Genomic DNA, 25,250 nt, shown 5'->3' with positions numbered 1-25,250 from the left:
CATCTCCACCCATACTTAAGGATGGTAATTCAATCCAACCTGTAAACGCTTTAAGCAGTTTGGATTTGACAAACAGATTTAGATCGTAAATAGGTCAATTCGTCTAAACTTATTTATTAAATATATTGGGTTCAGATTTAAATCTTTAACCCGTTTAACCCATTTTGACCTGTTTAATAAATAAATTGGATTACCCGGCCCATTTAACTTATTTAAAATTCGTTTAACTTGTTTAAAACCTGTTTAATTAATTTCTAACCTATTTAACCAATTTGCTTAACTTGTTTAAATTTATTTAACTCTTTTATAATCCATCTAGCCCATTTAATCTATTTAATTTATTTAATAAATAGATTTATATGAGTTGGATCAGTTTATCTGTCTAATAAATAGTTGGAATTTAGATTTAAATTTTTGATTGATTTAATAAATAGGTTGGATTTGGGTTGGTAAATTTTTAATCCCATCTAACTTATGTATGCCGCGGGCTGACCTGATTGCTGTCCTACCCATAATTAAAATACAAAAAAAACAGAAAAAAGAAAGAAAGAAAGGAGACACCATCAACCACTACCCATCGACGTTCCGAAATCCTTTTGGAGCTCGGACGGGGCCGAACCCGGCCGGGTTCAAACCGGTACGCGACACCGGCCCGCTGCCGAGCCTAGCAAGCCCGACCTTGAAGCGTTGGGTTTTTCGCAAATGGCGGAAAGCTAGGGTTTTGGCGAGAAACCCTCGAACCGTAGGGTTCTTCTCTCCTCCTCTCTCTCTCTCTCCCTTTCCCTCTCCTTCCCTCTTCTCCGCCCCCATGTCGAGAAACGAAGACGTCCGATTCGTCTCTTCGGCCATTAAAATCCCTCGCTCCTCCCGTGCCCACCCCGTTCCCCTCCTATCAACCCTGCCCTTCGCTCGCCACAACCTTTCCTTCCATCTCGACCGAGCTAGAGACGCGATCCAGGGCTTCTTGGCAGCGCTTCCGAGACGGTGGAGTCCCCGCTTTCTCTGCTCGTCCTCTCTTGCTGTGGTGCGGCAGGAGGCGGAGACGAACCATCGGCGGCACGGGAAGGAGGACGAGGAGCGGGTCCTGATAAGCGAGGTGCTGATTCGGAACAAGGATGGGGAAGCGCTGGAGCGGGCGGACTTGGAGGCGGCCGCCGCCGACGCCCTGAAGTCGTGCCGGCCCAACTCGGCGCTCACGGTGCGGGAGGTGCAGGAGGACGTGCACCGGATCATCGAGAGCGGGTACTTTTTCTCGTGTATGCCCGTTGCCGTCGACACCCGGGATGGGATCCGGCTGGTCTTTGAGGTAAAGGTTCTTCCTTTGATTGTTTCCTTCTCGGGTTGGATTCAAGATAATGAAAAATTGTCTTTATAAGATTTAAAGGGGGAGTAGATTGGGGAAAGAGAGGACTTTTGTGCTATTTTGGTTGCTGATGCGTTAAAGCTTGCAGCCTTCTTTTCTTGCATTGTTCGTAAAATATCAATGAACACTGGAGATGGGAAAGGCGAAGATTTTGGATTCTTGCACTGCTCGTTTCTTAACCATTCGTTAATTCTAATTTCCTAAATAATGTCGAGGTTAGGCACAAGACAGGAGTAATTTGACACACATAATGCAGACGTTTTAAATTCATGACACATTAGAATCATATCAGCCACCTTTCTTTTTGGTATTCAATGGTTCTGATGAGATTTGATTGTATCATTCTGCAGTCTTAACGTACTCATGCGTTTCACTATATGATAATTGTATCAAATGAGATGTTGAAATATACAGCACTCGTGAGCAATGACTTTATGAAGTTTATAATTCAGGCCTATTTTCATTTCTGCTACTAAAGACAGTTCAGTTTGGTCCTCAAGCAATCTCTTTATCATAAATCATAGAATTAAATGACTGGCGGGTATGACCTTGCAGGTTTATAAAGGCAAATTTTATGATTAATCTGGTTTTCCATGACACAAGTTTGTGATTTTGTTTGATGTCGTACTAGGTGGAACCTAATCAGGAGTTCCAAGGATTGATTTGTGAGGGTGCAAACGTTCTTCCTGTAAACTTTTTGGAGGATGCATTTCGTGATGGGTATGGTAGGTTCTTGATCTATTGTTATCTATTTTCTTTTAGGTTTGCTACTTTCAGAAAGCAGGAAAAATAAGACTGAGGCAATTATCACAATAAAGGCATGTGAATTGAAACTATAATTACAAAATATTACCATTGCTATTAACAGCCAGCTCCACTAACTTCAGCCATTTAAAGGCTATGATTCTATCATCATCTAATTGGTCAAATCCTTTCCCACAAGTTCCATTTAGATATTTTTGGATAAATCCCCAACCTTTTTTAATTCTTTATTGGCCCTATGGTGATGATAGTTTGCTCCCTGACCATGATGAAGATGGTAGAGGGCAACACTCAGTTGTCTTAGACGAAAAAGTGGAAGTATATGTTCCCTTCTTTTCTTATGATAAAGAGGAAAATATATTTTCTTTCAACTCTTTAGCCTTGTCAATCTTCATTTGATGCCATTGTAAGTTGCGCATTTAGTTAAGTTTTTGTTGTCAAGTTATGCAGGAAAAATAATCAATATACGGCATCTGGATCAAGTGATTAAATCCATCAATGGCTGGTACTACAAACATGGGCTGTCTGGTTTGGTTGGTCCTGCACTTACTTGCTTTTGTAGCTGTTTTGCAGCCATTTTTTTACTTGTAAGTTCGCTTCTTAAGCCTTGTTTTGGAGATATAATTAATCTGCCATTGGTCCTATTTTTCTGGGATTGTTGTCTCAGGTTTCATATGCTGAGATTCTTTCTGGAGGAATCCTTAGGTTACAAGTCACTGAAGCTGAAGTCAATAATACCATCATTCAGTTTCTTGATAGAAGGACGTGAGAACAGTATCTTGCTATTGCATTTGGAATCACAAACAGCATATTAGAACCACTTATACTTGATGTTTGCTGATAATAATTTTTTCTGTTGATATATTCAGTGGTGAACCAACTATAGGGAAGACAAGGCCAGAGACTATATTTCAACAACTGACAACAAAAAAAGGACAGGTCAAAGCATGTGCCTACATTTTATGTGGCTGTTAATCTGTACTATTATAATGCTTTGAATCCCCAGAGATTGCCTTTGTTTACTATATTGTATCTCAAATAAGCTTGTCTTTTATTTAGTTAGGATAAGGATTGATCATTATAATGGTTGTTATTGTGGGCGCTTTGTTTAAATTTTTTGTTCTTGTATAAGAAAGTTTGGAGGTTATGTAATGTTGAAGAATCACTTATATCTAACGCACAAATCATAATCTACAACCAACTTTGAAAGATAAATACCTTGAAAGAAATACAACAACTGTTTTGTTATTTTAAATAAATTATCAGTAACTCAGTGCATTTATATCTGGATATGGCAACTTATGCTATTTTTGGAAAAAAAGAAGTGTTTTTTTCATGATAAAAAAATTAGTCATAATGATATCAAAATTGGCTCGTGTTTCTTTTTTCTAGGTTGTTGCCTTGACAACTTAACATGATATCAACTAATTAGCATGGAAAATGCAAACCATGTGCTTATCCCTAATATGCTCGAGTTAAGAGAGAAACTGTATCTTATACAGAAGTATATACTTGTGTTCCACATGCTTGTGTCTCACATTCTCTAGTTGGAAGACTTCCTATATCTTATATTGAAATATATAGTTGTGTTCTATCCATCTTGGCTTATTAAGGTTTTCATCTCTTCAATACTTTCTGCATTAGGTGTACAATAGACTACAAGGAAAAAGAGATGTTGAGACAATATTAACAATGGGAATTATGGAAGATGTTACAATTATTCCTCAGCCTACTGGAGGTGAATTACCTTTATTAGTTGTCATTTTCTCCTTCTCCAGATATTCACACTGGATATGTCATCATCAAACTTCGCTAATCAACAATGTAGTTATCTATTTTTGTCCATTTTTATTTTGTAACAATTGCAGTGGATGTAAACTTAAGCATATTGAGTTCCAGCTTGAAAAATTCATCACAGATTTATTATTTTGTTTAATGCATGAAGTGTAAACTGCTGCTTAAGTGATATCCACCTATTTATATGCACAAGTTGACTTGACCATATCAAAGAACTAAATAAAAGACTGTATGCTTCAAGCATGCAAATCTCATCAAAATCGCCATTCAGAGCATCAAGTTTCTTAATTTGAAAAGTTAAGATCGGTTCTGGCATCTAGGACCAAGGAGCTGAAGCTGAAGCATAGGGCCAGGATATATGTGAATGCATGAAGTAACTTTCTGCTAAAATTTAAGTATCTAAGAGCACAATACATCCATAGCATTTACAACTTTCCAAGAAATGCAAAAGAATTAAAAAATAGTAGCATCTCAGATATGACAAAATCTAAAGAGTCTGTAGCAATAGGCTGTGAAAATGAAGTGGCAGCACAGGAAGATAGCTGAAGCAAAAGATGAATCAAAGTGCAGCATTTAAATGGTGCAATACCAAATGAAGACAATTTTTGCAACCTCTGTTTGTCTAGTGAATCTTTACAAAGTAGGCTATTGTTTCTTTGAACTAATCAAGTGGTTCAGTGAAGTTTTGAGCTCTAAATCTGAAAAACTTGCCTGCTCTAGTGGAAATTGTTCTGTTGATAGGACCATTGGGTTAAACCTGTGTCCCACATGTTCAAGGATGAGTGCTATTCCTCAATACTGAAAAAGGACAAAGATTAGTGTCCATGGTAGAAGAATGAAAGATAACATTCTACAGATACTTGGGTCTTTTATATCTTTAGCTTGGTCATGTTTGCACAGCTACTTGGTAGCATGTTGTTTTGTGAATCTTCTTTCTCGTTGCTACTTGATCTTGATTATATTGTCTGCTTCGCACTTTATTATTACAGAAGAATTTGATAGGCTCCAGATTCTGTGCCTAAAATTTGCAAGCAGTTGATAAATCTTCTCTTCTGCAATTACTTTTACACATGGCAAGCCATCTTAACATCTCATCATATGCTACTGAAAACAAAATATGAGCAGTCACTGGTTTGCTGTCCATCCATTTTTTTTTGACCCTAACACTTTTGACATTCGGACCCTTTCTGGAGCTTTGCAGATCCCTGCAGGGTTGATCTAGTGATGAATCTTGTTGAGCGTCCTAATGGTGGTTTCTCTGCAGGTGGTGGAATTTCAAGCGGGTAAGTGATGCTCCAAAGAAATGTATTAAATATTTTTGTATTTGATCTGTTAATATCCGGAGTTCCTGTATTAGTAATTACTTGTTGTGACATTTGTAGGATAACAAATGGCCCTCTCGCAGGACTGATTGGAAGGTAGATTTTTTAATCTCATTATTGCAGCTATTTTCCAAATTTTTGCCGTAGTAATGTAACCTTGCCCATATGACATTTATCATCTACATGATACATAGATCAAAAATTTTCTTACATCCTTAATTAGGCTAATTTGCATAACCTTTGCAACCTGTTGAACCATCCTATACTTCAACCTAGACTGCAAAGCATGCTTCTGGAAAATTTTATATTATAAAGACAGTCTGTTTCCAACTGTTTTTACAGCAAAGCCAGAAGTCTCTTCGTGCTTGCCTACCATCATCTAGATAACACAAAAAACTTAATTGCATTTTTTGATGCATTATTTTGGCTCCAAAATTGTTGAATTCCTTAATGCAGAAAGGAGTGCAGAAAGGGGTGCTATTGGGTTGGGTCACCCTGGATTTTAGTAAACCCATACCTATTGGGGTTTCTTCCAAGTTTTGTTCTGTATCTGTCCAATTGAAGGATTGGGTTGGGTAATAATATATTATAGACCCATCGGTTCTTTAGGTCAGGATTGGGTATGTTAACACCCGTTCCATTGGGCTTGGATTGTGGCATGAGGTTTGGGTTTCCATCATGTACTAAAACTATATCTTGAACAATTAGTCAAGTTAAAACGATCCATGCTTTGAGAAGCTTATCAATGAAACGTCCAATTTCATGCCTCAAAAATTAAATCATGAACAACAACATTCACTTGATAGTTAATTAAATTATAATGTTTGACTAAAAATTGAAAAGATGCACTTAATTTAGTCTAGTTCAAACCCCTAAACATGTTCTAACTTGTGATCATTTTACTTTTTCTATCCCATCAAGTTATAGAACAAAGTTATTGAACAAAATTTTATACACCAAGACTAATATTATATATTTATAAGTAAATTGGGTAATTGGTTGGGATCGGCTATAAAAACCTCAAACCCAGACCTGGCCCAAATTTTATTGAGTCTAACTTTAGTTAGAACCCATATCCAACCCATTCATCAATGGATCAAGGTTGGGTTTGGGTTGGGTTCGGGTTGGGTACCGAGTTGGCAGGCTGGAATGACAGCCCTGTCTGCAGACTGTGTGTCTTTCCTCACTAATTCCATAAGTTTAAAATGGAAATTATACTCCCATAACATCCGTGTATCAAAAGACAGCTCTCTTCACCAGCCAATTTGCTGCTGAACTCCTTCTCTGAAGACATTTTAATGTCTATTCCTAGTCATTTAGCCATGTCTCCTTCCAGCATCACAGGACTAGCATCATACCTTCTCATTTACGCATTCAACAACTGTAGAGGAAACCTCTTCAAATATGAGGTTTTTCAGCTACAAATGCCTTTCAAGTTCTTTGAAATGATATATTGTACATTTTTATTATTCACCTTGCCCTTGATCTCAATTGTTCCATTATTGGTTCCTTCTTGCTTCATGTAGTGGATTGACTAATGTATGATACATAAAGTCTGTCTCTAGCCAAGTAATACATATTTAAACCTGATATTTTGAAAAAAGATGCTCTAATTTGCATATATTGCTAACTATATTTTGCTTTCCAGTGGTTGTGTATTCTTGTCTATGATTGATGCAGGACATCTGTCAACCTAAGGTAGTGCCTATGTACGTAATTTTCCATGGTAGGTTTGTTAAAAACTCCCAAGACTAGTTTCTTTGCTAGATGTTCTTAGTGTGATCTTGAATTGTTTTATAATCCTAGATAGACTTGATATGGCATGCTTATTATGGTTAGGCCTACTCCATTGTAGTCGAAGTGCTTGTAGTATTAATGACATGTTTTAGGGCATGCTGCTTGTACGTACCAGTGTGTTGTCATGGGATCAGAAGGATCAAATTGAGATAAAAAGTTGCTTGGACAGGATAATGTTGCCTGATCAAAGATTGCTGCTAATTACCGTAAGACCCTTGCCATGGGTGTAACATTAGATGGCAGTGGCACTTGGATGTTATGGTGGAAAACAATGAACACCCTCTGTATGACATTTATTTTAACTTTTTACAACTGCACACTTTTGCTTCCTTTCATCTGAGTGCCAATTGATGTTCATGTGACTGATAACTTATGCATAGATGTTTCCTCATTAGTTTGAATATACTTTACATTTTTGTAGCAGATAGCCAGTTGATTGAATGGCTTTTGCTCAAACTTTGCTTAAGCAGTTAAACATTATGGCTCTGCTATAGTCGCTATAACTAGTAACATTGTATAGTAGCTTCAGAAAAGACTATACCAGTATCTAATAAATATGGTGCTTTATTCTTTCTTAAATGTTTCGTACTTTGGTTAGGCTTGTTTCTAGCATACTTGAGATAAGATTGATTCATCCGTTTGAGAGAAGCCAGTGGGCTCTTCCATTTGATAATAAACTAAATATTGTCTAAGAGGGTTGTTTTAAGGTCGCTTTTATTTTGCCTGCACTGTACTTCTCAATTGGGGGATGGTTATATATGTTGTATTTCTCCACTTCAAGTCCTGTCCCTTTTCTCAGCTTTAGACAAAGTACTATATTATCTAAAACAGGTGCATATAAAAATGTCATTAGCAATTAGCAATTTAAATAACTTATATAATGTAATTGAATACATTACGAAATAATTTTTCTTCCATGTCCAGGATGTAACATTCAGGACATGGTTGAATTCAAGAAGTTTGTGTTCTGCTTTTCTGCTCACATGTGAATTTCGTTGCAGCTTTGCGTATTTGCATAGGAATGTTTTTGGTAGGAACCAAAAACTCAACCTTTCATTGGAAAGGGGGCAAATCGACTCAATATTTCGCATAAATTATACCGACCCATGGATTGAAGGAGACAATAAGAGGACATCTAGAACAATCATGATTCAGGTAATCTTTATATATTATTTGTTTTTTTAGACATCCACATGCTATATAATTATTAAGTTGAGGAGTGCAAATTTTTTGTACTAGAACTCTAGGACTTCAGGAGCACTTGTTCATGGGAATAACCAATCTGATCATGGTGGCCTAACAATTGCACGAGTTACTGCTGGAATTGAATTCAGTCGACCTTTCAGGCCCAAGTGGAGTGGAACACTTGGGCTTATTTTTCAGGTACTTTTTTTGAAACATTTTGAATTATTTCTTGGTGTTGACTTTTCATCTTATGACAATGAGTTCACAATTGCATCTGCTGATGATCCTGAAAAAAGTAGTACATTTCCACCATTTGTCCTGTAATTGAGGTTAACACGTATTGCATATGATTAACTTCCATGTTTGCTGTTTGTGCAGAGCCTGTCTGGCATGTAACTGTGTTTCTATGTGAAAATTTTCCAATATTCTACAGTATTGTTTGACACATTTTATCTGCCAATATGTATATGAAAACTGGTGATACAGATATCATCATCTAGTGATGAGAGATTGCAGTTAAAGAGACATGCTTGTACTTATCAACTAAATAAATTTCCTTCCTCGACAGGTAGAGTAAATGATAATGATGCTTGATGGTGATCATGTGCATTCTATTTATCTGCATGTTCTCCAACTTTAAGCAAATTATACTTCAATGCATACAATTTTTTAGAAGAGAAGCTTCTTGAAGCATGGCCATACTTGTTGCAGAAATCTTTAACACAATTGTTGCACATGAATTAGGAAAATAAGAAAAGCTATAATCATTTTTTTGCATGACCTTTTTAAAATATCTCTATAATTTATTTGCAGGGATTATGTAAATAGATTTGTGGCTTAATCCATTTAACCCTCGTCATGACTTGCATGCCATACTGATACTCTTGATTCTAATCGCTCTTATTTCACATTTCTAAGGTAATGTCATGACTTTTAATGTGGACCATTTGAAGCAAATATAAACATAATTATAATGATCAAGCCTTGTCCTAACTATTTGGTGTCACCATGGAAACAAACAGGCTTAAATATTTTTTTTGTGAGAAAATCTTATAAATTTTCAGTTATTTTCTTTCTTTGGTCCTTGCTTCATTGTATGCTATTTTGTCTATTCCCCTCTTACACCACATTTGCTTGTAATAACCTCTACTGTTCTCAGCATACTGGTGCTCGTGATGATAAAGGCAATCCCATAATCAGAGATATCTACAACAGTCCATTAACTGCAAGGTACTTAGGGCTTTGTTTCCTTCTTTCTGGATATCTGATATGGATGCTTAATTACATCATCACCTCATCATATTGTTTTATTTGATTTATCTAATTTTCTGCCTGTTGTTGAATTTGATTTCTTACTTGTCTATTACAGTGGCAATGCTTATGATGACATGCTAATTGCAAAGTTTGAAAGTGTTTATACAGATTCTAGTGATCATAGCTCCTCAACAGTTAGTTCTTTCATCTCAACCATTTGTTAGGATAAACAACCCTAAATTTTATGTTTTCTTTGTCGTTGTCTCATTTGGCCTTCCATAACCACCTCCTCACTTGCAGTTTGCATTCAACATGGAACAAGGACTCCCTGTTCTATCTGAGTGGTTATGTTTCAATCGAGTGAGTGCTCGTGCTAGGCAAGGATATAAAATTGGGCCTGCTCGACTTCTTTTAAGGTATGACATCCTATGCTTTTGATCTTTTGATAATCAAAGGATCTTCATTGATACTATTTTGGCATTTTTGTGGTTTGTTAGCTAAATAATATTCTTTGCATCATACCATTGGACAAATTGAACCCTCTTTGCTAATATTCTGACTTTTTTAGTCCTTGTGTTGATGATCAGTAATATATAGCTGTTTTCTAAAATCTTGTCTTTTTCCTTTTATTGTTCCAGTGATGCTCCCCCCCCCCCCCCCCCCCCCCCCCTTTTTTTTTTAAAAAAAAGAGAACGAGATTGGCCATCGCTTTATTTTATGAACAGTAAATGAGTCTTGATGAGGCTGGTCCACAGTAGGTTTAGCTATATTTCTTCTGCCACCACTTCAGTGACTATTTTTTGTTGTGCTCATCAGTCTTTTAATGCTGTAGTGTATCTGGAGGCCATGTTGTTGGAAATTTTCCGCCTCATGAAGCATTTGCGATTGGTGGGACAAACAGTGTCAGGGGTTATGAAGAAGGTGCTGTGGGTTCTGGTCGCTCTTATGTGGTCGGTAGCGGAGAAATCTCTTTTCACATGGTAAGCTTTGACCTTCATGTCCACTTATTTCAAATTGTTACTTCGAAGATTATATTTTTCTAGTGAACTAGAATTAGGAAAAAGGTTTATCAGTGGATTGCAGGTTTCATTCTTTATTGGGAAATTTAGACCTCCATTGCTAACTAGCAAAACTGGAGCACAAATCCCATGATATGGTACTCCCTAATCAGATAATGAGAACATAAAAGCTAGTCAAATGATGTTCAAATCTATTTCTTTGAAGTACAACTTTTTTGCTTCTGCGATTGGGCCTCATGTAAACATTCAATTGTCTTACTCTGCGTAAGTGATAGACAAACCATTTATCTAACTGAACTTGTTTTTTTTTTTGGAAGTTTGGGCACTGATATTTAGTACATAGAAATCTAACTCATCCTTCTGTTCTAACTCATCCTAGTTCAGTTTCAGCCTTAAAACTTCATTGCCTGAAGTCAAAAACTTACACATTCTTTTTTTCTTATTTGAAATAATGATATGTCAGCTGTAGTAGTTTCTTTCCGATGTAGGATTCTTGATCAATCTATGAATCATTCCCTGCAAATGAATCTTGTCATAAAGAGAAAACACACATCTTAGCAAAAAGAAAAAAAAGAAGAAATAACACACACATGCATGTGCACGCACATCCAATGTGATGTGTGCTTTTCTTTCTGTTCCATTTGTTTTTTTTATAATTGCCTCCTTGTTTTTTTTATTTTGTTCTTTTATAGTTTGGGCCACTAGAAGGTGTGCTGTTTGCGGACTATGGAAATGATCTTGGTTCAGGCCCTACAGTGCATGGTAAATCCTTTATTCAAACATTTTATCCCCTGCTTTCATTTTTATCATGCTTGTCCATAAAAGATTAGAAGCAACTAGGTAGTGGACAAAACAACATAAACCAAGCGATGGCTAAGCACTGTACTTGTATGCTTTAGGTTTTATCATATGTGGAAAAAAAAGAACATTATTTATCTTTTGCTTTGTATTATGATCTTAGCCATTTTTTTTTCTTTCTTCCTTTGGTTTTTTGGGTAGAAGATTTGTGTTTTCGCTAAGATAACAACAAATTTATCAACAAACTTCTTGTGGGTACCATGCACAATATTTTTGATTCATATATTTATAGTATTGTACTACACTACTAGAAGTAGCATTCGGGAGTAGGTAATAATTGCATAACAAAATAGCTAGATGAAGGTGTTTCAATGAGGCATAATATGATGGCATCTTGCTTCCGGTTGTTGCTTGATCAGGTGATCCGGCTGGAGCAAGGGGAAAGCCTGGGAACGGTTGTGGCTTTGGGGCCGGCATTCGTGTGGATTCACCCCTCGGGCCCCTGCGCCTAGAATATGCATTCAATGATAAACTAGCAAGCAGATTCCACTTTGGAGTTGGCTATCGCAACTAATTCATTCCTTTTCTTCCTTGACCCTTAGGATCTCTGCTAAATTATTGTCTGGTGTTAGTTTTTCTAGCGATTCAGGTATCAGTATCACATGATACTCAATGAAAATATAATGCATTGGTTTTTTTCCTCCCTGGGAGGAGTATGAGAGAACTGTGCTAGAATATATATTACAGGCTTTCTTCCATTTGCCTGTACTGAGTATGAAGCTGCTGTTTTGAAGAGTTTTGAGCAAGGCACGAGAAGGCTTATAGTGGTATGGATATTTCAAATTTTAGATAGCAGGACTTGCAACTCCCAATCATATGTATTAGGAGTCTAGAAAATGGTGGTAATACGTAATGGAATCATTTTTGTTTGGGCTCCCTCTCAAATTGAAGAGAGAGAGAGAGAGAGAGAGAGAGAGAGAGAGAGAGAGAGAAAGTCTGGGTGGTTGGGAAATCTGGTAGAATCATAATGAGGGGTACCTGGCTATTCGTTGCCTATCTAGGTGCTATTCAAGTATCTTGATAACTCTTTTTCCATCAGTAGTACATCTAATTATGAACTACCCCAGTAAGCTGAGGTGGGTGGCGTAGCTCATGGGGGGATTGATGTCAGATGAAAACTGGAGATAAAATCTTGCCAAGTTCTCACCTTGTCCGTGCTGCAGCTAACCCTATCTTGTTACTGTTATATAATGAGACCATTGTTTTTAGGCAAATGTAAAGAAGTTGCTGTTCATCTTATCGCTGATGAGCATCTTAGATTTGCGAGCTATCAAATCTCCCTCCAGCTCAATTTCATGCTATGTAGCTTGTACATGATGTCGGTGTGCTAGGTTAATGTAGGCACTAATGTCAGCACAATTAGATCATGATTATAATGTCATTAAGTCTGTTAATTATGTGGTGGCCGTAATAATGTTTGCCAAATATTCACTACATTTTGTACATTGATCATACAAGTGTTATGTTGAACTTTTTTGTATGGCTATAGTTGGTGCCTGGATGCAGTAGATGTTCTCAACTAAGATTGTAAATAGGTTGAGTTGATCCATGACTTGATCCAATCCTGACCTGTTTTGGAGGATCCGTGGGCCTAGGTCGAGTTTGAAAATTGGATCTGTTCTATTTTCTCGATCGGGACTGGGTTTTACCAAATTTAGACATAACCCAACTCATTTGAAATTTCGGTAATTTGGAGTTTTCAATTCTACCATCCGACCCGAATATGTATGTGCAAACAAATTCTAAAGCCATGATTGATCTGAACCAGACCCAAATCGGATCCGAACTGGACTTGAATTAAAGCCTAGGCTAGGGGCATTTTTTATACATTTTTTGTCTGTAAATATTGATAAAAAAAAGTAATTCCCACCTTGCTTAAAGTTAATGGATGGTAGCATGAATTTCCACTAAGCAGCGTATTCAGCCCTACTTTTTTAGAATGTTATACAAATCCAGCATCATGATATGATTCTCCAATTCCTGAGCCATATAAGCTATTATATACGTCCTGGAGGCCATGTGTCACAGGCTCATATTTCGTTGCCTTGAGATCAAAGCATGCTGCGACAGGTTGGACCTAACTCTACCTCCCTGCTGTGGCTCTGTACTATTTTTTTCCCCCAATCGTAATGCATGTGCATGGGCTGACCAAAAATCGTCGGAAGCGAAATGTATTAGAATGAGAATTAGAATGGCTATATTTTCAGATGCATTTGATTCGTAACTGGAATGGAAATCGAAATAAGGTTTAAACACTAGTTGAAAGTCTGAATTGATTTATGAAGGATTGGAGCATGATTTCATTCCCTGTCTCTAGAATTAGAATCAAAATAAAATTTTCTCTGAACAAACAACTAGAATGAGGAGTCATTTTCGTTTCCAGTCTAAAATCTAACTCTTTCCGACCAAATATGCTCTAAGAATATTTAAATACAGCTCGTGTCCATAGTTCACTGATAAGACAGCGAAGGCTTGGCTAATTTGTCGTCCTCTTAAATGACAATATTAAGTACCACCATTGTCTCATGTCCAAGAAGGTCAACTTTATCAAAGCATGTCTCATGCACGTACAAAATAGAGCAGATCCGCCAAATCCAAGACTCAAGCCTGGCAGCCTGCATGAAATAAAACGCTGCCCAAGCGGTGACACCAGGAAATTACAGTCTTTCTTTTCTGAATAATGGTGGGGGTGCCCCCTCGCTTTGTAGCCTCAGTAGGTACAGGCACTGACAATAGGAGTCGCCTTGATGGACCAAAGTTTTGGCTGCCTTCGTGCAAGCCTTATCTTCTCGCAGATGATCACCCATATGTCATTTGTTCAGGTTCAGCTATTTGACATGCTTTTGTAGAGGAACTTTATGCACAATTTTGAAGGGGAGAATACAGCTTGCTGTAGAACTACTAGGGGCGATTGATTTGATTTGATTTGATTTTTTTATTATTATTTATTATCGTAACCTTTACAGGCATCAGATCTTGGTCTGATGGTATAAACTTGTTTGGTCTGTGTGAATTTCTTTCTTTTTTTTCTTTTTTTTTTGAGGAGCACCTCATGATATTATTTTAAATTTTTTTGCATACATATCTCTAAAAATATGATTTGTTATGTATTTAACATCTGAAACACCTTCTCCTAGAATTTTATGGGATGATGTTAATAAATAATCTTTTTTAAGTATAAAATGATACTACTATATATCCTCTTGCATCGATACCCTTGAAAAACTTCAGCATTAAATTTAGATGATAAGCAGCTATATATATTTTTGCATAAATTTTTCAGGTATATCATCGTAAAAGGATAAAAAAGTTATTTTATGCAACAAAAAATCTAATGAGAAATGTGTCATGTGAAAATATGATGTTTTCAAAGGTATGTATACAAATAGTGTTTTTAGATGGATAGATGTGCAATAAGCCATATTTATATATAGGGACATTTATGCGCAAAAAAAAAAAATCCTATCACAGAATTTACGAAAGGGAGCGCATGGGAGTTTGGATTACATTGTAGATCAAGGAGACCACTCTTAAATATTTCAAAGTACCTAGAAGTCAATGAGATGATAAGGGCACAGGGTGTAATGTTCTTTGAAGGCTTACTCTCCTCTGAAAGCCTAAATCCCAAGGTCTCGCTTCCAGAGAGATCACAGACATCTTGGGCGTTGCATTTAAGAGCATGACAGTGTCAAGGGTCATGGTTCAAATGGCCGTGGATGTATATATGTTAGTTGCCACCTGATTCTTAGATAGTTAATTCATGTCGCTGTATTTATTAGTGTCTGCAATTATTGATTTGGCTTCTTAAATTTCGTAATAATTTGTGACAAGGACTGCCACCCTCGCCTGGTTTTGTGGATCCCTCCATGGGAGGATAACTGTGACATTCTAATCCTCTGCACTGTTCTTCATTTATTAGTACTCGTCATTTTTGGAATGTTGGTCAGCTTAGGTAGAGCAAATCCCATTCCTCTACATTGCCTCATGCCTTAAATGCATGGATATGTGGAAGACAATCCCCTCTGAGATAGTTAATTACTTTATATCAATCACTGTAACATGGTCTTTGGGGTTATAAATCTAGAAGACATGAATTGGATCACTCCCTATTCAAAGAGATTGGTTAGATGTTGCCGGCCCGAAATCATGTGCATGCATCAAAGCATAGATTGTATGAATTAAGGTGTGTCTAGGCAATTTTTCAGGAATGAAAAGCCTCTTTTACCTTCACAATCTCCTAAATTGATCTACACTTTCGACTTATTAGAAGCAATGCAGAAAACCTCCTTTCTTTTTCCTTGTTAGTAGAATAAAGCACTGCCACATTGCAGTATCATGGCTCTGCATATTAGCTTCATTTTGTCCCCAGAGAAGGAATTTTCCATCATATCCATTTGAAGCATTGAGGTAGAGAGAAAGAGAGACCATCATGTTATATATAATATATTCCCTATGCCATATGGATGCCTTCAATAAAGCAAGAGCCAAAGAGGGGATAAAAAGAAGGGAAACTTTTGTAACCTCTAGTTACTTGGTAGACTTTAAATTCAGCCTAAGCCCATAGGAACCCAGGAGACATGGAGTTCTGCTGTGATGGCCATACTAGATCTTGGTAGACTTTACAAGCTATTAATTTTTTCTCCAAGCTTGGTCATTTCACCTAAACTGAGTTGGACGATAACTTTGTTGACGTTGTAAGAGAATCGGCTTGCCCCATATATATTCATGCTTAGATGTAGGCATGCATGATAACTTCTCGGGCATGGAGTTGATGGTCTTAGCATCAATCAAACTCCAAATGGGAACATATTTAGAGAGCTTTCAAGCCATGTAAAACATTAATTTCTAATGAGCAGCTCATCGGCATGGGATGCGAAAGCAACCGATAAGATTCTTCTATAGTGGAGGACCACTTGCTCCTGTATTCTTCCATAGGGACATCAAACATCAAAAGAATTTTACTCTCTCCAGGATTAAAACCTACTTCAAAGGGTGACTGATAGATTACGATAGCTTTTCTTTTCATTTTGAGGCCAAATGTGAAAACAACCAAGTAAGCATTTTATGAAAAGGTAGGTCTTGATCAATATAAATATCTACTGGTTAGGGCGTGATAAGTACTGCCAAGTTAGCTAGGTCTTGATCAATATAAAAGCCTCACATCTCAAGGCCATGGGATGCTACTTCCTAATTAACAAGCATTTTTATTCCCTAGGTTACCGTTAAAAGTTTTCATACTGAAAGCTTTCTCAAGTTGGTTCTTTTCTGATGATGAATGATGAGCAGCAGCAAATCAACTCTATCAAAAGGTAGAGCTACGCCTAGAATTAACCTGAAACTAATTATATTTTAAGGAAACAGGATTGGTAGATACCATAGTTTCAACCCTATCGCTGACTTTTCTTGTTAGTTAATTTGTAATCATGGAGATTCTCTCCTACTACCAGGCCTGAGCTACCAGTGTAAAAACGTGGTTGACGCATTTACATAAATATTTGGGATATTATGAACTAAGGGACCTACACGGCGAGTATATCTTTTCCAAACAACCACAATAGACACATCGAATCTGATTCTTTTGAGGGAAATCAACCGATGCATTAAATACCGCTTCTAAAACCTTCCATGGGATTTCAGAAATATCCAAGTATGACCTTGGCCACTCTACTACTCCCTTTGCCCAAAGTAAAAAATGACCTTGGGCTTGGAAGTGAGGTGAGAAAGCCAAAGTGAAGGTCGAGGCCGAGATGAAGAGTGAGGTTGAGGTAATAAACTGTTGCCAAGGAGCGACGGCTAAGGTAAATGCCAAGGACGAGGTGAATATCGAGGATTAGATGTGAAGGACCGAGGCAAAGGCTGAGGTCAAGGTGAAAAAGGCCGAGGCTGAGGAGAAGACTGAGACCAAGATGAGAAGGCCGAGGCCGAGGTGAGAAAGTCGAGGCCGAGCTACCAAGACAGAGGCTAAGGTGTGAAGTTCGAGGCCGAAATCCAAAAGACTGAGCTCCTAAAGCCAACCTGAGAAGGCCGAGGTGAGGAGCCCAAGGCCGAGCTCCCATAAGCCGAATTACTAAGGGCGGCCTCCTCAGATGGAGGTGAAAAGGTCAAGATGAGGAGGCTGACTTAAGAAGGCCAAGGTGAAATGACTGATATGAGAAAGCTGACCAGAAGAAGGCAATATTGCACGCTAATTTTTCCTCTTATACTTTCTATATTCTTATTTTTATTCCAAAATATATCCTGACTTAGGCATAAAGAGTTTGGCCGAAGCCAATCCAATGAGCTTTTCTCTACTTTTTGTATGTAGATCGGCATCTCTCCGGGAATTAATTAGTGTCCTCTAAACTTCCGTAGTTAGGCAGGATTTTGGCATCAACAATTCTAACATCAGCAGCATGTTTATCACAACTAGGTGACTATCAGCAGCTTCCTTAATAGGTGCATCATCGAAGTTTACTATACTTTTGTGTCCTAAATATAAATAGCAAACTAGCAGGTGATTGTCGACGCCATGATGCTGCGACAGTGTTTTTTTTTTTTTGAGAAAAAAATCAAGAATTTAATTGAACTGTAAACCTTATCCGATCCGTCTCAATCAATTAGTCATCATCTCCACTGATGAATGAAGGCCTGCCTCAATACTTCATGCCTCCATAGGCTCTGAAATTCCCTCAAAAAAAAAGGAAAAAAAAAAAAACCCTTCTATAAAGCACGGACACTTGGAGCATTTTATTCTCTTTTCAGTATCAAATATCTGAACTTCCAACAGTTTTTTCCTCAAGACAGCTCCTTCACTCTTGCAGAAGCAAGCAACTAACTTCTTTGAATGCCACCCATGGGGTAGGTTTTGGTCCATATTTTTGTGCCAATGCAGACCTTTAATGAATGTTTTAATGGATAGCAGAAATACCAACTGATGTTTGAATTTTTTATATAACCAACTGATGCAAATGCTGTGAGGTGTGAGCCCCGAAGCAAAGAAAAGCCTAGATGGCCAGGTCATTCACATGGTCACTGGTTTTCATGAGGGGAAAAAGAAGGGGTAAAAGGAAGCTAAAGGGTACGAAAAAATTCCCCCGTGTAGATATAGCAGCATGTCCTTTGTACGCATTGCCCTTTAGGTAGCACCCGCTTTAGAGGTTTGGAATATTATGGAAAGTTTCAATTCAGCTGTACCCAAATGAATCCATACACCTAAAGAGTAGTGAGCCCCCAAGCAAAAGGAATTAAAGCAAGGCCTGGGTATTCCGGTGGCTCCAATCATTCATGTGACCATCCAACTCTATAATTAAATGGAAAAGAGAAAGCAAAAAAGCCATCTTCCCCCTCCCATAACCTAAAAATGTTACTAGCTCATCCACTGTTGGGCCCTGTCCTTGAATAAGATTTACTTTAGAGAGTAGCAGCACCTGAGTTTCAGATCAAGTCTACCCAAATGATTCAAGTATCAAAAGGAAGATAGGGATTACTACTGCGATAGCTCCAATATTCTATCGTGTATCTACCCAATTCCTTGTGGGAAAGAGAGCAAAAGGCTCCTCTCCGGAAAGTGCATGACACCACACCTTCTACCATGAGGTCGACCCATCCAAACACTCATGCTAATGAATGGAGAAATAAAAAAGAAAGGCCATCATCATTACCATATCCATTTTCCTCCTCCAAAACGGAGGTGGCGCACAAGACATTCTACCATATATATACGTTCCGGACTGCAAGAGAAACCATGCATAGAACGATTCGATTCAACTCTTTCCAAATGATGCAGTTCTGAAATGTTTGTGAGCCTCTAAGCAAAATGGTCGACAAAGGCCCATCCTCCTCTAAAGCATATAGGACTCAAGCGATGCACTAAAAGAGCTAGCGATAGGTACCCATGTAAGAAGAGAGTAACTATCTTCTCCAAACCCATATACTCCTTCACTCCTAGATGTCATAAGATCATTCCAAAGAGAACAGTGGATCTCTCTCTCTCTCTCACTCACTCACTCACTCTCTCTGTGCCCAGCAGACACTTGAAACCGCAAGGAAGTGATGTGCCAGAGGGAGTGAATCATGTCCCCACAAAGGTCAGAGGGGCCCCAATATGTTCACCCGGTGTAATTGCTTTTAGTGTACTTCCCCTGGTAACTCTTACTGCCATCCACGCATTTGCTCGCGTCCCTCCTCCTACTACCCCTCAAAACCCTAAGCTGCCCTCCCCACCAATCACTTAGCTTGAACAAACAGTCTCCCTCAGTCATCAATGCAGTGGAACATATATTATACTATGCACTCCCTCCTTTCCCTCTCCCCCTACTGTTCCAGTTTAATGCCCTCGCTGTCTGCATGCTTATTTATTCCTTAAACCTTGTGTGTCGGTTGGGGTATGGTATCCTACAAGTTGGCTGCTTCTCTAGCTTCTGTGGCCCAAGAGAGCATTAGAACTGTTAGCATTTAATACTAGCTATCCAAAGGTGCAGTGGCCATTATAGACATGTTGGGTCCATGCCAATGCTCCAACGGGCCCCAGCGAGGTTAAGGTTTGGGGTCGACATTCTTGTTGGGATGAGCTCGGGCGTCATGCTTTGTGCCGTTTGTTTCTTGATGACTGGATGGTGTATTAGATTTGGCCGGGAACCATCATATCAATATGGGCAAGGGTGGTGGTGTCTCTACCTAGTATCAATGTATCATATGCAAGTGCGATGCATGTAGAAAAAGAAGCATTGGAATAAGGAAAGTCCCCACAGCAATAGATATGCATGGTTTGGCTAACAAAATCAAAAAAGAAAGAAGTTGGAACAAGTTTGTGGAAAGGAAAAGGAAGTATGGAAGTTTGACAACTCCACTGAGTTGCTGTTTATATCTTGTGAAAGGAGAAGGAGGTCATTGTGTGAAAGGGAAAAAATCAACAATCAATCAGCACATAAACGTGGGAGCTTCAAGTTACCGTTTTCACTTTCGATAACCATGCAAATTAATTTGCAAACTTTTTCATGGTTCATCCAAATGTAAATTTTAAGCCATTCCCATTTAATAGCTAAAAACTTAAAACCATAATTGAAGGCTTCCACAGTCATGAATTCTCTTGGGACTCGTTTGGTTCGCGGGAAGCATTTTCCTTCCTAGTAGTATGATTACTGGGAATCAGATTCCTAGAAAGAAGATACCTAGGAAAGTACTTTTGGCGTGTTTGGTTGACCATGGGAAAGTGATAAATTTTCAAAGTGTTTATGTTTGGTTGACCATCCACTTTCCTGAAAAAGTTATATATAATTTCCTATTATGTCTTTAATAAAAATTAGGTCTTTAATGCCTCTTTAATGCTTCTTTAATGCTGAAGGATTTTTTTGAAAAAAAATAAAAAAGGAGTGATTCCTGCTTCATGGAAAAGTAACTTTCCCATGTTTCTCATAGGAAAGACTTTCCCATGAAATATGGAAATTATATTTTCATGGGAATACAACTTTTCCGTCTCTCTCATTTGAAAACTCCAACCAAACAGGAGGCATCTCATTACTTTTCCGTTGACCACACTTTTCCCCTTTCTTTTTTCGCGAACCAAATGAGCCCTTGGTGATTGTGTACATGATTACATGCCGCCTAGGTAATCTTTTTTTTTCCTCCAAAACTGAATCTTGGTGCAAAGGCCTCAATATCTCCATAATATCAATCTATAAAGTTACTAATATTGAAAGATATTTTGAGAAAGTCCGTCTGAATTATGAAAAATAGGGGATAGAATAGTGGAACAAGTTGATAATTTTTCTAGTGATTACGTGAAAGCGACAAATTTAAGTATTTCATATTTCACAATATTGATGAGATAATAATTATGAAATAATAAAGAATGTATTTTGATTACCGAGTTAACTTTGCTTGCAAAATATTAGAGATTATAGTGATTTTTGTTAATGAAATGATCGATTGCTAGCTTTGTAACAACATTTGCATCATTAGAGTATGTCTGCAAGTTTTACTTACTAAACTATATATAATCTCTCTCTCTCTCTCTCACACACACACACACACACACAAATCAAACTTAGCAAAACTGAAGGAACTTATGGCAGCAAGTGTGTAACTCCTTACGTGATAAAACTGAACAATTAGTAGTATAACAGGCATGACAATATAACATGGGAAAGGGGAGTTTAACTGTATGCTTCCTCCACAAGGGGATAAATTTATAACAACATTTATCACTGCCATAACCTGTGGGATGGAGCCCTCTCCCCCAGAAGTCATACTAGCTACAAATTTCTAATTAATCATCCAGCTGTGATGGCCCCGACCATTGATCGCCGTAATCGGATAATGCCAATCAAAACAGTAGAAACCATGATACCTTTTCTTTTCCTTTTTTTTTGGCCCCCTAAAGAAAAAAAAAATCCTATAGAATTAACAATCCATGCAAGTTGCAAGTGACTCCTATTCAAACCATATATATATATATATATATATATATATATGCTAAAACTCAATCTTGCTTAACAGTATTAATGGATCACCAAAGGATGGTCCAATGACAGGTTAATTTCCCTATTACATTGTTGGTAGGTGATTTTTTTAATTTAATTTTCCCCATGTGGAGGACTCACACAGAACGGGTGGGTGCTTTGTTGATATATACTGGCCGTGCAGGCATGCATGCATGCATGCATAAAGCCAGCCGAGCCGCGAGCTAGAGCCGAGCCGCGAGTTAGAGTAGGGGGTGACGGTGCGAACAGTAGACGCGTACCAAAGTTTGCAGGTAGATAAGACAAAACGAGAGGGCTAAGATAAGGCTCGCAGCACCGAGCCGAGCCGACCGCGGCGCGCCCACCGAAGCAATTGCCGGGCCGACCGCTTCCCATCCCAAAGTATACGAAGGGAACCATCTTTATTCTTCAAACATGCGTCATTATAGAATAATAAATACAAAATTATGGTAATATAATGATAAGGCATGTAGACTATATACTGTATTAAACAAACAGAAGCACAGGAAACCAGAGATGTGGTGTAATACTTCTTACTCTCTCTCTCTCTCTCTCTCTGAGCTTTTGAGCTTTTGATAGGGAGACAACATGTAACCCTAGGCTCTAGCCTTCTCTCTCTTTTGTACTCTTGTCTTTTTGTTTTAAAAAAATTATTTGTTGGTGGGGGATTCTTGTATATGGTTTTTCACATGCTGAGAGAATTTTCTTTTTGATGTTTGTTTATTTAGGATATAGTTTCCAAGATATCCTTCAAAAGAAAGTCTTTTTTCTTACGAGTCTCAGTATTATCTCATTCTCTACTATAGTCCATCCTCCACTTTGCTCCTTTGTTTCTAGTCACCATCTTCCCACTGCCAACTTTTCCTTTCTCTCTTTTATGTAGGCCAGGTGGTTCCCTCTCTCCCCCATCTCTCTCTCTCTCTCTCTCTCTCTCTTCCCCTCTGGTTCCTTTGTTATTGTTGTGGTGATTTTTCACTCTTCACCCCTTTACACTCTTTGTTTTGGTAGTTACTCCTATACACTTTTGGGCTTGCCTTTATTTTTTGGTGCTCTAGCCTTCTCTCTCTCTCCCTCCCCCCCTCCTCCTCCTCCCCCAACCATCTATCTATAATAGACTAATAGTCTCCCCATCCGCACATCCCCTCGCATCCCACACCAAAGCTCCAAGAATGGCAGATCCCTACACCAATTTCTTCAAAGGATACTTCAATAGTTTCCCCTTCTCCTCTTCCAACCCATCACCACCTCCCCTTCCTCTCCCCACGCACGGCTTCCACACCAACTACACCAATTACACCACGCCTTACCTCCAAAGCACTTCCCACTTCTACTCCCCTCCACCCTCCCCTCCCCTCAGAGAGGCCCTCCCCCTCCTCAGCCTCGGCCCCTCAAAAGAGGAGGAGGACACCTCCTTCAGCGCCTTTGAGGAAGGTGGGCATGAGAAGAACAAAGAACAAGGTGAGGAAGATAACGATGAGGAGGGGGCTGTGACTGTAGCCCTTCACATAGGCCTCCCCAGCCCCAGTGCAGCTGATCTCATCTCCAAGGTCTCCTCCACCACACTAGTGCATGAAGACAAAGAGGTGGAAGAAGATGGTAATGGTGATGCTACTCCTCTAGGGTATCCTGCTATAGGGAGGCTCACCAAGGGCCAGTATTGGATCCCCACCCCTTCCCAAATCCTCATTGGCCCTACGCAGTTCTCTTGCCCTGTGTGCTGCAAGACCTTCAATAGATACAACAACATGCAGGTGAGGTGATCATTAACCGCCCCCCCTCCCTTTTTTTTTTTTTCCTTTTATTTGGTTCTATTTATGATCTAAACTTTGAGTTAACAGGTGCTATCTTTTCCCTGTTTTTGCATGGTAAATGGAGTTGTGAGAGGATGTGGGATGCATAAGGATGTGTGTGTCTGAACCAAGACAGGCTCAGATCATTAGTACCTTTCCTTTTTATGTGATTGAACCACACGGAGCAGGCCGTGATCTCATATGCTTGATGTTGGCAGTACTTTTGGAGTTTGCGTTTACTGGTCTTTGGCCACTGGGGAGGGGGTACTGAAAAGGTCTTCAGCTCTTTCTGGCTGATCAGATAGCTTCCGAAGGAACAGAAACCCTCTCTAAATTTGCTGCACCCCCCACCAACAGTTCTGAAACCCCCAAACCACCAGTCCACATGAAACACTTGCACAGATTGCTCTCTAAACAACAACCACATCCACCCCTCCTTCTCTCTCTCTCTCTCTCTCTCTCTCTCTCTCTCATGGGTATTCTCTTCGGTAGATTCTCTTCTATACTGCCTTACATTGCAAGTGAGTCCTTGCTTTCGACTGAGAATCCAGTAGCAACAGTTCTCATTCAGCAAAAGAAAATTGAAATAAGGGAATCGCTTATCACCATAACTCACTAAGAAGAATTATTCTTGTCATTCTTCTCATAATAGAGATCATATCCGACTTCGTGCAGAAGAATGGGATGTACTGATTCATAACAGAAAAAAAAAAAAAAAAAAAACTTTTCTAATCTTTCTAGTTGGGTGCAATACTAACTATAGATTGCATGTTGTTCAGAAAATAGTTAATAATGTTGATCCTTGACTTCTCCTTTTCTTGGTGGGCGTAACAATAGATGCACATGTGGGGGCATGGATCACAGTATCGGAGGGGGCCGGAGTCACTGAGAGGCACCCAACCGACGGCGATGCTGAGGCTGCCATGCTACTGCTGCGCACCCGGTTGCAGGAACAACATAGACCACCCAAGATCAAAGCCACTCAAGGACTTCAGGACCCTCCAGACCCACTACAAAAGAAAGCATGGGATCAAGCCCTTCATGTGCCGGAAGTGCGGCAAGGCCTTCGCCGTCAGGGGGGACTGGAGAACCCATGAGAAGAACTGTGGCAAGCTGTGGTACTGCATCTGTGGCTCCGACTTCAAGCACAAGAGGTCTCTCAAGGATCACATCAAGGCGTTCGGGCATGGGCATGCCGCCTATGGGATCGACTGCTTCGAGGAGGAGGACGAGCCCTCATCGGAGATCGAGCAAGACTGCGATCATCACCACCATTCACGGTAAATGGGGAGGGAGATGGGAGGATGGTGGGGTGGGAAATTGGGTATTGGGGTGGGGAGGGCCGCGCCGGCGCCGGTGCTGTTGAGTTAGCTCTATCATATGTAACAACCAACTCTTCTGATATCCCATTAACTTAGAAGTCCTTTTCTCGGTTTATTTTCTTTTTTATGGATCCAAATATGAGACCCATATACAGAAAGCAATGTAGGATCATCTTGTGTACATTTTGGTTCATGATATATGGATGAAAGGATGGATGCTTCGATGATTCTAATTATTTTCCTTTCATCCAATTTTCAAGCTACTTAAGGTTTCATGCTGGGGGTAGAGGTGCTTATAGTTAAAAAAGAATAAGTAGCCAT

General features: G+C 38.9%; 2 protein-coding genes across 3 annotated transcripts; both read left to right on the top strand.

Annotated features, from left to right (window-relative positions):
- The first annotated feature begins 630 nt into the window (after positions 1–630).
- LOC103702315 (outer envelope protein 80, chloroplastic-like) lies at positions 631–12,090 on the top strand. Of its 2 annotated transcripts, none has more exons than XM_008784683.5 (16): positions 631–1,306; positions 1,995–2,088; positions 2,576–2,658; positions 2,793–2,890; positions 2,995–3,064; positions 3,770–3,863; positions 5,124–5,205; positions 5,305–5,340; positions 8,043–8,196; positions 8,281–8,424; positions 9,386–9,456; positions 9,596–9,674; positions 9,781–9,896; positions 10,313–10,460; positions 11,192–11,261; positions 11,717–12,090. In XM_008784683.5, the coding sequence occupies exons 1-16, from the start codon at positions 809–811 to the stop codon at positions 11,869–11,871; spliced, it is 1,992 nt and encodes a 663-aa protein (XP_008782905.1). In that variant the 5' UTR covers positions 631–808; the 3' UTR covers positions 11,872–12,090. The 2 variants fall into 2 exon arrangements, with proteins under 2 accessions (XP_008782905.1, XP_026658493.1); XM_026802692.3 differs by having other exon boundaries at positions 2,576–2,712.
- Positions 12,091–22,833: 10,743 nt separating this feature from the next.
- Positions 22,834–25,162, top strand: LOC103702314 (zinc finger protein WIP2-like). The gene is made up of 2 exons (XM_039127982.3): positions 22,834–23,568; positions 24,445–25,162. The coding sequence occupies exons 1-2, from the start codon at positions 22,987–22,989 to the stop codon at positions 24,889–24,891; spliced, it is 1,029 nt and encodes a 342-aa protein (XP_038983910.2). The 5' UTR covers positions 22,834–22,986; the 3' UTR covers positions 24,892–25,162.
- The last annotated feature ends 88 nt before the right edge of the window (positions 25,163–25,250 follow it).

This window comes from Phoenix dactylifera, chromosome 11 (genome assembly GCF_051530095.1).
Source record: "Phoenix dactylifera cultivar Ajwa chromosome 11, Ajwa_hap1_PhDact_Kaust_v1.1, whole genome shotgun sequence".
In the NCBI taxonomy this organism is placed as follows: Eukaryota; Viridiplantae; Streptophyta; class Magnoliopsida; order Arecales; family Arecaceae; genus Phoenix; species Phoenix dactylifera.
This window is presented reverse-complemented; position numbering and strand designations above follow the sequence as displayed.

Excerpts from the sequence above, each read along its gene's own strand:
- LOC103702315 (XM_026802692.3), top strand. The coding sequence starts at position 809 with ATGTCGAGAAACGAAGACGTCCGATTCGTCTCTTCGGCCATTAAAATC. Across the intron at positions 2,713-2,792 it reads TTGCAGCCATTTTTTTACTT|GTTTCATATGCTGAGATTCT; the intron begins GTAAGTTCGCTT and ends TTGTTGTCTCAG. Across the intron at positions 2,891-2,994 it reads CAGTTTCTTGATAGAAGGAC|TGGTGAACCAACTATAGGGA; the intron begins GTGAGAACAGTA and ends TGATATATTCAG.
- LOC103702314 (XM_039127982.3), top strand. The coding sequence starts at position 22,987 with ATGGCAGATCCCTACACCAATTTCTTCAAAGGATACTTCAATAGTTTC. Across the intron at positions 23,569-24,444 it reads ATAGATACAACAACATGCAG|ATGCACATGTGGGGGCATGG; the intron begins GTGAGGTGATCA and ends GCGTAACAATAG.